General features: G+C 44.2%; 1 protein-coding gene across 2 annotated transcripts in view; it reads right to left on the reverse strand.

Moving 5' to 3' along the window:
• Positions 1 to 665: 665 nt before the first annotated feature.
• Positions 666 to 15,087, reverse strand: part of VPS13C (vacuolar protein sorting 13 homolog C) — a 91,084-nt gene continuing 76,662 nt past the window's right edge. For both annotated transcript variants that reach the window (XM_055003086.1, XM_055003085.1), the window contains exons 76-83: positions 14,812 to 14,975; positions 13,773 to 13,818; positions 12,214 to 12,337; positions 11,316 to 11,430; positions 5,719 to 5,810; positions 4,278 to 4,401; positions 3,624 to 3,713; positions 666 to 2,536 (exon numbers count right to left, since the gene is read on the reverse strand). In XM_055003086.1, the coding sequence (XP_054859061.1) occupies positions 2,435 to 2,536; positions 3,624 to 3,713; positions 4,278 to 4,401; positions 5,719 to 5,810; positions 11,316 to 11,430; positions 12,214 to 12,337; positions 13,773 to 13,818; positions 14,812 to 14,975 (857 nt within the window). In that variant the 3' untranslated portion in view covers positions 666 to 2,434. The remainder of the gene's footprint in view (positions 2,537 to 3,623; positions 3,714 to 4,277; positions 4,402 to 5,718; positions 5,811 to 11,315; positions 11,431 to 12,213; positions 12,338 to 13,772; positions 13,819 to 14,811; positions 14,976 to 15,087) is intronic.

The raw sequence follows: 15,087 nt of genomic DNA on the forward strand, positions 1-15,087 counted from the left end.
AGTCCAAACCACCACCTTGAATTGGGACCAGAAACAAACAGGCAGCCAGTAAAGATCTTTGGCCCAATAAAGTTTCTCTGTCATAAACACACAGTACACTACTTCGTTACATCAAGAATTCTAGCTGTTGCTTTTAAGAAGTTGTGATGATGGGTGTGTGAAAAATGTATTGTTCTGACCATTCTTCTGTCCTTCAGGACTTCTCTATAGAGGCTGACTTTTACCCGTAACTGGAACGACTCTTCTACCTTCTTAAAATGTTCACCTGTTCCAGCAATACTACCCACATACCTAAGCAGCACCAGCAAGAGTTCGCAAATACTGCCACCCTGTGGAAAGCAGCTTAACAGCAACTTACTGAAAAGAGTCCAGTCAGATTTGACGAAGAGAGCTGTAATTCTCTTATGCTACAATAAAGTTGATCAGTCTTAAAGGTGCTACTGGACTCTTTACTATTTTGCAACTACAGATTAACACGGCTAACTCCTCTGGATCTTACTGAAAAAGGTGATATGGTAGAGTCATAGTCCTCCTTAACGCACCCCTTTGTATACTATTAAATAACTCAAGAGAACTTCTTAAAAAGTTGGGTGTGTGTGTGTGTCTTTGCTCTATATTAAGTTCCTAAATCTCATCAGCTGCTGGAAACAAATGGCACAATAAACTGCATATAAAATCATTTATTTGGCAGTAGTACTGTATACACAGTGATGGAAACGAAGAAAATACAAACATTATATAGCGCTTACCCAAAGATGGTTACTGAACTGAGTACGAGGTCTTCCATCTGCTAACCAATGAGCAAGACATAATGCCTTGTTGCATCTCTGACTTGTCTAGGTAAGTGTGTAACATTATGCAGAAAGGTATGCTAAAAACATCACAACAAAAAGCAATTTTTCTTTTCTTCCTTTTTTAAAAAAAATCAGTATTTGGCAGTACAATTCTCAGCTCTGGGAAGTGGCTTTTGCCAAGATAAACAAAACTCTGTTTCTCTTGATTCAGTATAGAATTGCAAAACACCAGATCCACATTTATATCGCTTTGCAATTTTGATTATTAGACTTTTTCTTTGGGAATTAAGGCTGAGTACATTGAAAAGAATTAATGCATTCAATGTAGTTAGCAATTGGGTAGCACGCTGATGCCTAGCCTACGGCTGAACTACCAAAGGTGAAATGTGCGTATTAAAAAAAAAATCCATACATCAAAATATTTGCAAAGGCAAATAAGCCTTTTAATATCACCAAGGGAGGGAGCATTAAAACACTTGTGAAATACTGAATTTTAAATAGAGACCCCCTTCATTTGTAAAGCAGAAGTCTGGCAGCAGGACTACTTGATTGGGTATCTGGTCTGTGAAGAGGACTCACTTTATAACACCCCATTTCCAAAGTACGAAACTTCTTGTCAACAAAGCAGTGAGCTAAAGCACAGATCCACCCCCCACCCCCAGCAAATGTGCCTTGCTGAAATGCGCTCGGTCAGAGGATTCCGAGGCGCTTCCTCAGTGAACATGATTTTAACCCCTCCCCCGACTTGTTTAGTTTACAAGACAGTTAAACTGAACAGATTAATCCGAGTCCAGCAATTCCACATACGCTGTTGTGTCCCTGAGCCTGTCTGAGCTAGTACACCTGCTGCAAAGCATTGTGCCAGCCACCTTCCAGCCAAAGGTTTTTTAAAACCAAGAGTTCATCCAGTATCAGTGTCTCTTAAAGTGTGCTTATTGACCAACATGAACAGGGTACCATGGCTTAGTGTAGGAAAGCCAGTTCGTGCGTCAGCTTCCCATTGTGCAAATACAGTCAGATTAACTGATTTTCTCATCAGTAGCAAAATAAGAAATCTCATCCTCCTGCAAACCCGGAGAAAGCAGCACAGCACATTTTTCAAGCAATGCCTTCATTTCTAGAGTAACCAGAGTTCATATAAGCTTGAAAGATAACATTTTAAATTCAAAATACACATTCAAAGTGCAACGTCTTCTGATGAAAGATAAAAGGACGGTGGGGGAGGGGGGGGGAGGAAAAAAACCCTGTACTAAAAGAAGCAATCTTCAACATTATAAAATATATACCAGGACACACTAAACAAGATTCTAGGGGGCAGTTTTGTTTGTGTACTTGATATGCTTGTGTTACATTTATTGCCCACTGTAACAAAAATTAAAATGTTTTGGTCACTTTTTAGTAATGATGAACATAAAGCAGGAGCCAGTTCAGTCGTCCATCTCTTATATTTTTGTTGCAGAAAACTATAATACCCCAAGATTTTCAACATGGCATAGCCGCAGTTTCTTGAGAGGTACAGGTGGGTCCAACTTGCTGGGGGTGGGGAGGCAGAGCCACACTTTGCAGGCCTGCCCATCCCCCTGGTTTCTGGAACCCCCCCACCCCCCACCCGGGCAGGCCATCCCAATGAACAGCGCCAGCTAAGGAGGGCCCTGGGGCCTGCCCAGCTTGAGAGAGGCTTGTTTCACCAGCTTCTGCTGCTGCCGTGTTGCTTGTGCTTCATCGATGGCGCGGCAAACCCTCTGAAAAGCAAACAGAAGGTGTTTTATTAGAAGCCGACAGGGCCTCACAAAGGTCTTCATGGAAAAACTGGAATGAGAACCGAATGTGTCTGGGAGGGAAGGAGAATATTCAAACTTTGCTCATCTGACAGGAACCAGGAACCAGCCTAAGAGGCACAGAGAGAAGCAGCAGGGCAAGCTCGCTGCGGGGCCATCAGGGACAGAAAACTGCACTGTCAGGATTCAGAAACTGCCGATTCAGACCTTCGGCCATTTTTATTCCCTCCCAGTAATGTGTCCAAACTCTCAACATCTCCAAGTCCTCCTGCATTTACTTCTTGGTGTGAAGACCTTCCCAAACTGCCTCCTTCAGGGTAGACAAGGATTCTTTCCATGTGTAACATAATATCAATGATCCTTTGATCAATCTGTACCATGATGGGTGTGGGAGAAAGAGGGCTTGTGAGATGTGGCAGTGATAGCTGTGAAATTTCTTCTGTTTCAACATAATGCTACTTAGCAGCTGAATGTTAGGGTAGGTTTTTTGCCCTCTCAGGAAAGACTGTGCCCTGGTCTAGTTATTCCACAAAATGATGGTAGTTTTCCTACAAGATGAAAAAACGCATTACCAATGAGGAGGAAAGAACACCATTTTGAAGGCCCATTTGGTTAAGCCTTCTTGGCACAGACAATCAAGAACATCAGGTCCGGTTATTTGACTAACACTTGACTGTTTTAATTGGAAGGTACAGCAGCACCCCCTTAAACTGGACCCCAAAACAAACAGGCAGCCAATGAAGAGGCTCAGAATGGATCACAATATGGTCACAACAGAGGCAGACCCTGATTATAAATTGACACCAGCTGAAGTTTCGGAATAGTCTTCGAGGGCAGCCTCACAAGGGCAGTCAAGCTGCAGTGTGAACAGTTTCCAAGCACAGCTGGTTATACCAAGGCAAGCATGTTTCAGAACTCTTGGGGAAAATGCCACAGAACCAACTGTGATTACCAGTGCTGTAGACAACAGGTGCTGATGCTTCTAACAGAAATGTATCTGCACTTAAACAAGAGATTTTGGATGATAAAGTAACAGCTCCAATATCATTACCTTTGCTGCCTCTGCATTGCTGAACTGGATTTTCCTTAGCATCTCTTGTCCTGGGCTGTCTTTTTTGTGGAACTTTAAGAGTCCGTGATCCTGTCGGGAAAAGCAGCAAGCAATATTTGAAAGGGCTGCAAAAATACTATTAAATACCACCATTAAAGAGGACTTAATTCAGACACTAATTGCCATGGCTTCTCCAAAATTAGATAAAAATGTATTCCCTGCCCTAATTTATATATTCAGATTTGTGGGACTGCCCATTAACACCTAACAATTCAAAGGAGCACCATTGCTTATGGATCAAGTATCTTGAACTTTGAGTGAAAGCACAGATGACGTTTGGAGAGCTGGGGAATGCTAACATCTCTCTGCAGTCAAAGCTGTTCTCTCTTGGGGAAGACAAGCAGGATCCAGACAATGTGGACGTGTTGTTCTACACACACCAGACCATCTGCTGAATGGCAGAGCGTGTAAGATGCAAAGAAGGGATCCTCCTGACTTGGCCTTCAGAAGCCTGGTGGACTGGCTGTGTCCAGCCTGCATCAGGAATAAGATTAATAAAAGCAGCAGCCAACATAATGGTGAGAGTGCTCCCCACTGGGCTTCTCTTCACTGTTGCTCGGATGCGCGACCCATGAGTGGTATCAATTTTCTTACTTTAACAAAGATTTGTAGTGTAGTTTCAACCACAGCAGGTTGGCGAGTAAAGTCTTCATATAAACAATCCCAGTCTGTTGTTACATGCCCAAGGATCTCCACCTCCTTGATGCACAACACCCTCCTAGATGAAAACACAACACCCTGTTAATATGTTCTGCTTATCAGAAGCTGACACACGCACACATTTCTGCAGGCCACATATGTGACAAAGCAGATCAGCACTATTAACACACTGCTATTTCAGTTTGGTGTAGTGGTTAAGAGCGCAGGACTCTAATCTGGAGAACCGGGTTTGATTCCCTACTCCTCCACTTGAAGCCAGCTGAGTGACCTTGGGGCAGTCACAGCTCTCTCAGAGCTCTCTCAGAGCTCTCTCAGCCCCACCTACCTCACAGGGTGATTATTGCTGTGGGGATAATAATGACATACTTCGTAAAATGCTCTGAGTGGGTGTTAAGTTGTCCTGAATGGCAGTATATAAATCAAATATTATTGTCATTGCTATTATTATTATTATTATTCAGTGGGATATACTGAACGTTAGACTGCTGTCTTAAACACAATACCATTCTTCATTTTATGACAGAAAAGCGACAGATACTTATGCCTTTTTTCTGAGGAGTAAAAAGAAAAGGTGAGGAAAGCAATTCCAGCATCAGATTTTTATCATTATCATTATCGATTGGATTTCTAAACCTCCCTCCCCTTCACTGGGCTCAGGGTGGTATACAACATTCTAATACAATTCTAACATCATAATTAAGTTTACAGTCAATCAAGATGAAAACCATTAAAATAGTACAATAAAAGCATTAACAATATTATATTCTTCCCTCTATAAGGGGACAGATAATGGTGCCGAATATAACGGTACCCGTTGCTGACCTCAACCACCACAAATATAAAAATACAAGCCCCATGGTGCGAAGGAACGTACAAACCAAACAAGACCACCAAGATCAAACAATTCAGGATCAAGAGATGAGGCAGAGATGGCAGGCAGTGAAATGAAAGCATTTGCTTCCTTGACTGAGCTTTCAAGCAAGACTAACAGAAGTGTGTCATCAACAGGCGGGAAATATACCAAGATCCCAGCCCTGGGGTCTGTCAGGGGAGGAAATTACATTTTCCCTGACAGGAGATGAAACCAGCATTGCACCTGGTAGCTGGGGTGGTGGTGGTCAGCAAGAAGAGCTCCCAGGGCCAAAACCAGCCTCCAAGTTATCGATCTACCAGTTTTAGGGATGGGGGAGGGGATACGGTGCATGCCAACATCCATTTCATCTTCACGCTTCCGGGAATCCTACCAGTGAAGTTTGTTCCTCACACACCTTGACTGAGTTCCAAGCAAAAGCTAAAAGGAAGCCCTAAAGCCCAGAGCCCTAAAATGTAGCCCTGGTTCAAACAACTGCACAGCAGCAGCGTGTCTGGATCATACCTGTTAGTAATTACAAGGTGTGCCTTCTTGTTTCCTGGGAAGGCACAGTGGGACCGGAAGCTCTCTCCTTCCAGCTTCTTGATATGAGAATTCTAGGGTCAGAGTGGGGGGGGGGGAAATTTAGAACAAAAAGATTAATTTCTAATCATGACTGGCATTTTCCTCCAGAGATGAAGTTCCACTTAGAAGTCTTTGACTGAATTCTAGAGAAGGGTAATGTCTCAGGAGACATTTCCAGTGGAGCACACCCACTGTCTTGTTCCAAACAGTGTTTTAGTGTTTGGGAGCTGTTGAGATTCACATGGTGGTTTGGAGCCCAGAATTAAATCCCACTGTGAAGTTAACGCTATAAACTTTGGAATCCATGCCATGACCCATTTGCCAAACTGCAGGCATGTTCCTCGGGATCAAGCCACATACTGTAAAACACAGGTGCATTAAAGCTATATAAAATATTGACCAAGGGAAAAAAGCAAAGGGCAAGATGGACTCATTAAACGCCCCTGCTTGACAGATATTGCTTTTCACAGAAGCTCAGAGGCTGGAACAGGGCGCAGCTACTTTTAGAGGAACAACACGCTTATTCCACCATTTGCTACAAAGGCGATTCAGACACATTAAGACTATTTTTCCCAAGTCAACTTTATTTTCATAAGTCTGAAGTACATTTTTCAAATATATATAAAAATGATATAACACCATGTACAAAACTTTTGAATTTGCAACAAATGAGGGTAGGTTCGCACATGCACACTGGCTTCTTGTTGGCAATTTGGCAATGGCATCTATTAATGGCCACGCATGTACGAATCAACACTCTACCAAAGAATGATATGGGGGGGGGTTCCCCCCTCATTCGTTGGGAACAGAAGCTAAAGATTTGACAACATCCAATGGAAATTCATTCTAAATGTGTCACAAATGAGGAATGCATCATCCCTTCTTTAAGTTTGTGCTCCAACAACACCTGCCCTCTGGGAAGACAACAGCTCCACTGCCAAAGTGTGAATTCACACTGCAGAAGAGCTGTATCTTCTGCTGTTCAAGCAACAAAACAGAACCTAAGCTGCCACCTCCTGTCTACACATTTAACGCGTGCCATTCCTTCACTTACTGCAACATTAAAGGTCCCTCAAAACTGAGTTTGTTGGCAAATACAGGATCGTCTCGAGTGATCACCAATAATATAGTTACAAGTATTTATTCAGACTTGGATTCTGCCCCATCCTTTACACAGATTACATTTGTATCTACAAGTTTACATTAAAACAAAGCAGACTGAAAGGGGGGGGGGGAGGAATCACATTCTTGCCCCTGGAGGGCTCCCAACAACCTCCTTTTATCTAGGTGCTGCTGAGCACGTTTCCATCCTGCCCCTCCTCCAAGGGTCTCCAGAGAGGCATATATGATTCTCCCTTTCCCCGTTTTATCCTCACAACAACCCTGTGAGGTAGGTGATGTTGAAAGAATGTGACTTGCCCAAGGCCACCTTGTGAGTTTCATAGCAAGGTAGGGATTTGAACCTAATCGCCTAGATCCTTGTCTGACACTGGCTATATACCAAACTCTCACAGAGACTAGGCATGTGGTGTATGCTGAAACAACACAAGTTCTATATACAGCTGTCATTCACCATCTACAAAACCCTGGGCATCTTCCATTATGTGACAGGAGCATCTAAAACTGTTTTGGTCTGTGTACAATCAGGGCTTCTTCCTGCACATACAGATGATCAGAACAAACCTGGGTACGCTCCACGTATTTGATGATGCACACTGAGAGCCAATGTGGCTTCCTACACAGAGGATATTTGCATTCCAATCCATCATACGAGGCATGGTCTGATAGAGTGCATGAAAAACCTCTCATCAACAGCTTTCTGTCGTCTAAGGGAACTCCTACCCAGCACTGTACTGATTTATGAACCCTATTCAAAGTGTAAGGCTTTTAATGGGATGTCAGAAGTAAGCTGATAATAGTTTATTTTAGAATAAAGATTTTAGGCGCATGAGAACTTTAAAGCAAGCTAGAAACTGCTATCAAGTGATGCATGGAAGAGGTGGCAAATGGATTGCTCACAAGTGCAGAGATGGCAAGAGGAAGGGTTAGTTCATTGCTCTGGGGAGAGAACAACACATCTAAGAATGGAAAAAGCTGAGAATGACTGGACTAGGGACTCCGTTCTGACTCCAAACTCCCCTCTTGAACAATAAAGAACAAAAGTAGCCCCAAAGTTCAGTGTTTTTTTTTTAAAAGGCTCACATAAATTAAAGCCAATTTAAAAAAAAACATGCATAGCATTACATGTATGCTTGCTGAGCTTTTGCAACTATTTATTACAAATGCATTAGAAATCACTTTGAAAAGATAAATCACATTCTTAGTTCTTTTGTTGTGTTAGGGGAATACATTTTCCAGGGGAGACGAACTCTTTCCAGCCAATTTCCAAGGAAGAGCAATTCAGAAGTACTAGAACAGACAGCTACAGTAATCCTTTCTTGAAAGGAGCTGTGTAAGATTATTTGTGTGTTTGCTGGCAAAGCCCACTGAGCATTTCTCACGCTAACAAGGACACACTTCAAAGAGATGCTGCCCCCTCCCCACACTGACACTACAAAAAAGTTTCCACAATGTGCTCAATACCATAAAGATGCAGAGTCTCTGAACATACTTTATCATCTTTAATCAATAAAGTATGACACAACTGCAGAATCCAAAAAAGTTGCTTTTGAGCATCAAGGCATCAAAGTTACTTTTCAGAAGCAATAAGGCTACTTATCTGGAAGATGTTCCTCTAAAGAAAAAGGCATTTATCAAAAAAATATTCTCAGTATTATCATATCCTAAAACAAGGCCACTATATTAACCATAACTTTATATAACATGTGTAGATATACCAATTGGTCCAGAATGAGGCAATTAGGTTATTGCGGGGGGATGGACACAGAGCGTACCTTCCAGTATTAAAAGATATATCCCGGACGCCCACCTGCTTCTGGTCACAAAGCAAACTGCTGGTTCTCAGGCCTCAACTCTTCTCTTTGCTCAGGCTTCAACTACGAAGTTCCATCTTTTTAAAGCTGTTTTATAATATCTTCCTGCCCTGAGGACTGTTTGATCTAATCATTTTAGACCACTTAGTTTGTTTTTTGTGCTTTTATGCATCTGCTTGTTTTTATTGGCATGTCTTTAACTGGTTTCATTTGTTTTATGAACTCATTTTTATTGTCTTGGTCGCTTTCGTTTTATTTTGTTGGGTGCTGTCTCAAGCAGGTGTGTCTGGAGAAGCCGCAAACAAATTTTCTAAATATAAATTAAAGTTGAAGGCCCTATACATGTTAATGATCCACCACGAGAGTAAGTCCAAGAGGTGATCTGGTACAAGTTTGATTTGACTATCATCAGTAGTTCTGAATTAGTCCATACATTCCCAGCTTGTGGGTTTTCCTCCTAGGTAAGGAATCCACGTTCAGGATGAGATTACTGGGAACACACCAGCGGCCTCGTGTAGTTCACAGTCTGCTGCCTGCTGGGGACACAACCAGGCACAGCGAGGGGGTCAGGACTGAGGGAGGAGGTCCTCCGGGTCTCGGCCTTCAGAACCGGGGTGCCTTTGTCAAGGGGGACTAGATACGGACTGTCATGAGCAGGGGGAGGCTTCCCCACGTACGCTCTGCTTGCACCCCTCATTCAGAATGCCCGAACCGGGCCTTTCTATACACTCTCCCTCTGACACCGCAACTTCTGCCTTTCTTCCAGTCCACCGTGTTTGCCTTCATGAACCTCTTTGCAGGAAGGCAGCAATTGTCACAAATCAGACCCATGAGATTACAATCAGCTTTCCCCCACGGGGAAGGGGAGAAGAGAGGAAAAAACACACAGAGCCTCATGCTCAAAACCCTATGTAGATTTCAGCATCTTTGAGTTAAAGGGAGCATGAAGAAGATCAAGCCTCAATTATGAAACTGCAAAATGGAACTGCCCAATGGCAGACCTATGCTATTTTGCTTTATAGTCATACAATAAAAAATGTGCTCCATTAATCTATTTAAAATCCTCCCACCCTCACCAAGACTTTTAACTACTAAATAGCTGCTGTATGCTGCCATCACTATTTCTTTGGTCTGAATTGTACAGAGAATTTAGGCAGAATTGTCACAACAATGCAACATCTACAGAGTTCTCCTCCTCCTGTGCTGCTAACCTGATGGATAGAAAAAATTTCCCCCAATTGTTTGAAATGGGCAGTTTTGAACTCTGCATCAGTGATAGTTAAAGGCCTTGTGAGAAGACATGGAATGAAATGGACTAGTGATATCAGGCCCTTAAATTTTAAGGGGTGAAAGAGAAACCGCAGCGGATAAAGATGCTGAAACACAATCAGGAAAAGAGGACAGAAACCGTAGAGACTCCTACTCCAGTTCTTGCTGCGCAGGCATGGCGGGAGAGAGGGAGAGAGAGAGAAAAACCAGATTAGAAACTGAAGGATGGGGCTGTGCAAGACAGACAGGAAGGCAGCAAGCAGGAAAAACAGGCGCGTGCCCTACCAACGGAAACGTCTAACTGGGTTTGTTTTGTTCCTTTTGCTTATAGGGGCTTCCCGGATGTTTAGACATTATGCTTCCGTGGTTTCCGTTATGCAGGCACATTCTATTTCCCAAAATATTAATGAAGAACATGCCAATGTGGAATTCAAGTCATTGTTTTAAAAAGAACTATCCTGGAATTAACCAAAGAAGAACATAGCAAAAAAAAAGGGCAGATACGCATATAAGAGAAACACATTTAACCATCCTTATCTGTACCAGACCCTTTTTCTTTCCAGTTCTGGGCGGCCCACACTGGGTCTCTGCATGCAGCCCCAGAGCCACGCAGCCTCTCTCAGGTGGGCTGGGAGAGTGCACACACCTCAATCAGAGCCACCCAAAGAGGTCTGTGTCTGAGCAGGGATATGAACCCAAGTCTTTGCAGGTTCAAGACCCACACACCTATTTACCACCCCGCACTAGTTCTTGAAATCATTTTTTAAAATCCTCTTTGGCTGACAGTAGGCTCATTCTTCTATGAAACAAACAGCATGCCAGTGAAGAGACCGTATCAAGTTTGCACAGGACTCTCCCAGGCACACCAAAGAACCAGGCACAGACAGCCATGCAGACAGCAAGCCAACGCCCTAGCCCAGACGAAAAGAAGAGTGCTCTTCTTCCTCAGTGCTACTTGGATGTTCTAGCCCAGATAGCACCGAATTCTGCATTCTTAGGGGAGGGGAACTGTATTCGTGAGACATGGGCCCGAGTCTGGGAATTTTTTTACCGCACAACTTGATCCCCTCCCTGGATCTCGCATCACAGTTAGGGAGAACACACCTGTTGTGGGGCCAGGCATGGACACAAAAAACAAAATATCCTTCTCAAAACAACTTTTGAAAGCAAATTTCATTACAGCTGAAATTGTGGGGAAAGCATGTGTCACAGCTTGATTCAAATTTGGTTGCGCCACCAGAAACCTTGCCAATGCATCTTATAAAAGTATCTGGATACTATTAATGTATTATGTTTTCTCTACTTAGGGAGGGGAAAGAATACATCAAAGAATACCTCAAATAAGTCATATCCCTCGGCTTCACTTCTGTCATAGGGTCGAATGATGCCATCTTCACGAATAAGACGGGGGGGGCGGAGATTTCCCACTTCTTCAGTAGATTCTGCCACCCTGTCAAGCAACATTGTGAACTGGGATGACTCGCATTGTCTACACCCTGCACTCCAGTTTACGGCAAGTTAACCGGTCAACCTAGGCAACGTTTCCTGCGCACGCGCTCAAGCTCAGAAGTCAGTGGAAAGACTAGGGAAGAGCCTGCTAACCTGAAACCCGCAAGTGCCAGTGGCAGAGTTTTCAGTCTCTGCTAGTTAACGATGCAACCAAACCAGGGAGTGTTTGCTTTCTCTCAACTAAGATTTGCTATGCATTAACTTAAGTGATCTATTGGTGGACCTTCTGGAAGCTCGCCTAATCATCTCCATTCTATACCACATCGACAGAGATTTCATTGTCAGATCGTTGTGAATGCAAACACACAACATCACTGCAACATGCTCCAAAAACCAGTCCTTTAGCATAATCATTTCCTTCCATCCAGATAGGCACCTCGCTGGAGATTCAGTATATGGTGGGGAGTCAGAAGTCTGCCTGTCTCTGTGCAAAATGTGTAACACAACTCCAGTGCAACAGGCACAGATACATCGTCGCATAGGGTCAAATTCACATGATCTTTCCTCTTCAGCAAATCCAGAGAGAAGAAGGCCCATCTCATGGCTCTGCATGTACAACCTTATGTGCCTGGTGCTTTATATGTGCCCTTGGGTCACATTCCCGCTCCTTCACCATGCCACTTGGGTGTACACACGAACAGGCCCTCAGTTTTCTAGACAGAATGATCTCTGTGAGAAGACAGAAAGCAGAGCAGCTAGCCAAGAGAACCCCAGTCGCTTTTACCTCTGGATCCCTTGGAACGTACTGCTGGCCATGTCGATGATGCCTCCTGTGGGGCGAGCCACCACGCCAACCAGCCCCTTCCCAATGCCTTTGAAGAAGCCAGCTGCACCTTCCTTTTTGGCACCTTCAAGCACAGAAACACAGATCAGGGTGGCATCTTCCTCTACAAAGCCAGACTCCCCCAATCAAAGTACTTGCCCGCGGCAAGCAATTCACTGCCTAGCAGATTCTCCATCCCACCCTTGATGTCCCACCTAAATACACCACCATATCCTAGGGCTACATGAAAGCAACCAGAGTTGCCGCTCTTTGCCCCAATACAGTACAGAGATGACCATCATCTCAGCGGCCAATTTTTTCTGCCTTTCAGTGTTAGGATCCATGATTGTGAGAATGCTTGTCAAGCCTACTGATAAAATTCAGCCTGCAAATCCTTCTACGGCTCATCAGGGCTTCTTAGGCAACAAAAGAATCAGGTAAGTCTAAGGCTGCAGTAACTGAAAAAAAACACTGGATAGGGGGGAAAATCTTGTTCGACTCAGCGGGGATCTCCTGCAGTTTCCACCTCATGACCTCTGGGTCCTGCCTGAACAATTCCTGCTTCACCTGTCCGTTTTTCACCCACAAGAGAGATCCTGCTTCTTGTACTGATCCAGCAACAGGAGAAAATACTAACAGTGTGCTTATATATCACTCTTCTAGACAGATTAATGCCACACTCAGAGCGGCGAACGAAGTCAGTGTTATTATTGTCCCCACAATATGGCTGGGGAGCTGGGGATGAAAGGGATGGCTCACTCAAGGCCACCTGCTGAGCTCATGGCAGTAGAGGGATTTAAACCAGCGGAGGGCTGACTCGCAACCCAACCACTTCACCACTATGCTACAGCACAGAACACTTCTCCACTCTCTGACTCTGGTGTTCCCAGCCAGCAAAGCACAAATTCCAACACAAACCAAGGTGGCTGCTCCTTCTAACTAGAGAGAAATTAAGTCCCCAACGAGTTCTCTCTGACGAGTGGGCCTTGGGGAGAGGCCCCGCATTAACCATTATGATTTTGGTTTGCATTCCTTTCATCTATTCCCTGCTTTTATCTCCTTCCCAACAGCATTTCCCATTTGTGGCTTTTCTTATTCATCCGTCTAGATTTTACAAAATATAAATATCACATTGAAAATACTTGGGCTACTTGGGCTATAAAGAAACAGCACAAAAAACAAAGTAGGAGCAAGTAGGAAGAAAAATTATTCTCTCCCGTTGCAGTGTCCCTATGCATTTTGCATACGCTTCTTCAGGGGGATCTACAAGAATGTAAACAGAAACAAGAAAACACAATTTACTGTTAAAAAGCAGGATCGAGAAACTTTGCATCGCTGAGCCTGTGAAAAGGCCTTAAGTGTATCCAGAACCACAAATCCATAAAAGTGTTTCAGATTACACAGGGGCACACACGATATACGGGTGGAAACATTTAAACTTCCACTCAGAAGTTCTGAGGACTATGCAACTCTCGCCTTGACATTTGCAACCACGTCCTTAGAGTAATCCTTTAGCTTACCTTCCACAGGTTTCGTGACTATCCCAGTCACTCCCCCAACGACCCCCTTCAAAAAGAGAGAGAAAAGGAAGCGCAGGTCAGCAGTGAAAAGATTTTCATCCACAAAAGTATGTCTGGTGTTATTTTCCCAAATCCACAAGCTAACTTAGCCTGGCTGCACAATGGAAGAACGGTCTCAGAGAGAGAGAGAGAGAGAGAGACACACACACACACACACACACACACACAGATGTATTCTAGACACTACATTTTTAAGACTAAAATCTTCCATTAACAGAGAGAGCCCCACACTGCCCTGGAAGTGTGGCAGGTGACCTTGGCCACGGCATGGTCAACAGTGGATACTCTTGGGAGGAAGGGTGGGATAAAAATGCACAAGGTAGATATAGAGTCAGCACGAAAACAGAAGGTAGAGAGGAGATTGCTCAACATCTGCAGTCCAACCCCCCCCCCCCCGGATCTGAGAGACCTCCCCCCTTGCAGAGGGTAAGAATAATCTGCTGGAACAAGAGGGGCAACCCGCCTTCAGGATGCAGAAACAAGAGCGGATCCTGCCCTTTCCTCTGCTCTTCCTCGCAACCCCTTATTGAACAAGATGGGGGTTCTCATCGTAATGCATGCGATGCTCCCCTTGCCCCACTGGCCAGCGCACAGCGCAATGGCATCACAGCATGCACTGCATTCAACTAGATGTTTCAAGGAAGACAGGGAAAGAGACGCTCTCTCTTCCACAGTGTCAAATTAGACCCTAGTCCTCTCTCACACACCCAGACCGTGGCACATCCCATTGCTAAAAGTGTCCATAAGACGCCAGACTAAACAGATCAATATATTGGAAACAAAGACAGAAACGAATGCGACTGCATAAACCAGCTCTTCATTTGTTGCTGTTCTGGCAGGCTGCAGGTGCAAACAGGAACACAAAGAAATCCAGCACCAAAAAAAGGCTCACAACCTGCCCTGCGGCAAAGAACCTTCAGGCTAACAACCCATTACTTAAGTCTTCCATTGAAGTCCAGAAAATATATGACTATCATACTCTTAGGAAGCCTTTTCCTCCCTTGGCGAGACTGTCCCCGAAGTCTTTCGGCTGACGGCCCATCTCCTCTCTCCTCTTCTGCTGATATTCCTTGTCCATGGTGATGGCAGCCAGACCTTTACCAACAGAGCCAGTGATCCGAGATACCACACCTGCCGCTCCACCTGTCAGTCAAACAGAGGAAGGTCATACATCTCCGTTAGTGTTTTGAGTCAAAATCATCATCACTGACGGAGCACCAAAAAGGCTTGCAATCTGCACGGAAGCGTTCCAGCT

This window comes from Eublepharis macularius, chromosome 18, assembly GCF_028583425.1.
Source record: "Eublepharis macularius isolate TG4126 chromosome 18, MPM_Emac_v1.0, whole genome shotgun sequence".
In the NCBI taxonomy this organism is placed as follows: Eukaryota; Metazoa; Chordata; class Lepidosauria; order Squamata; family Eublepharidae; genus Eublepharis; species Eublepharis macularius.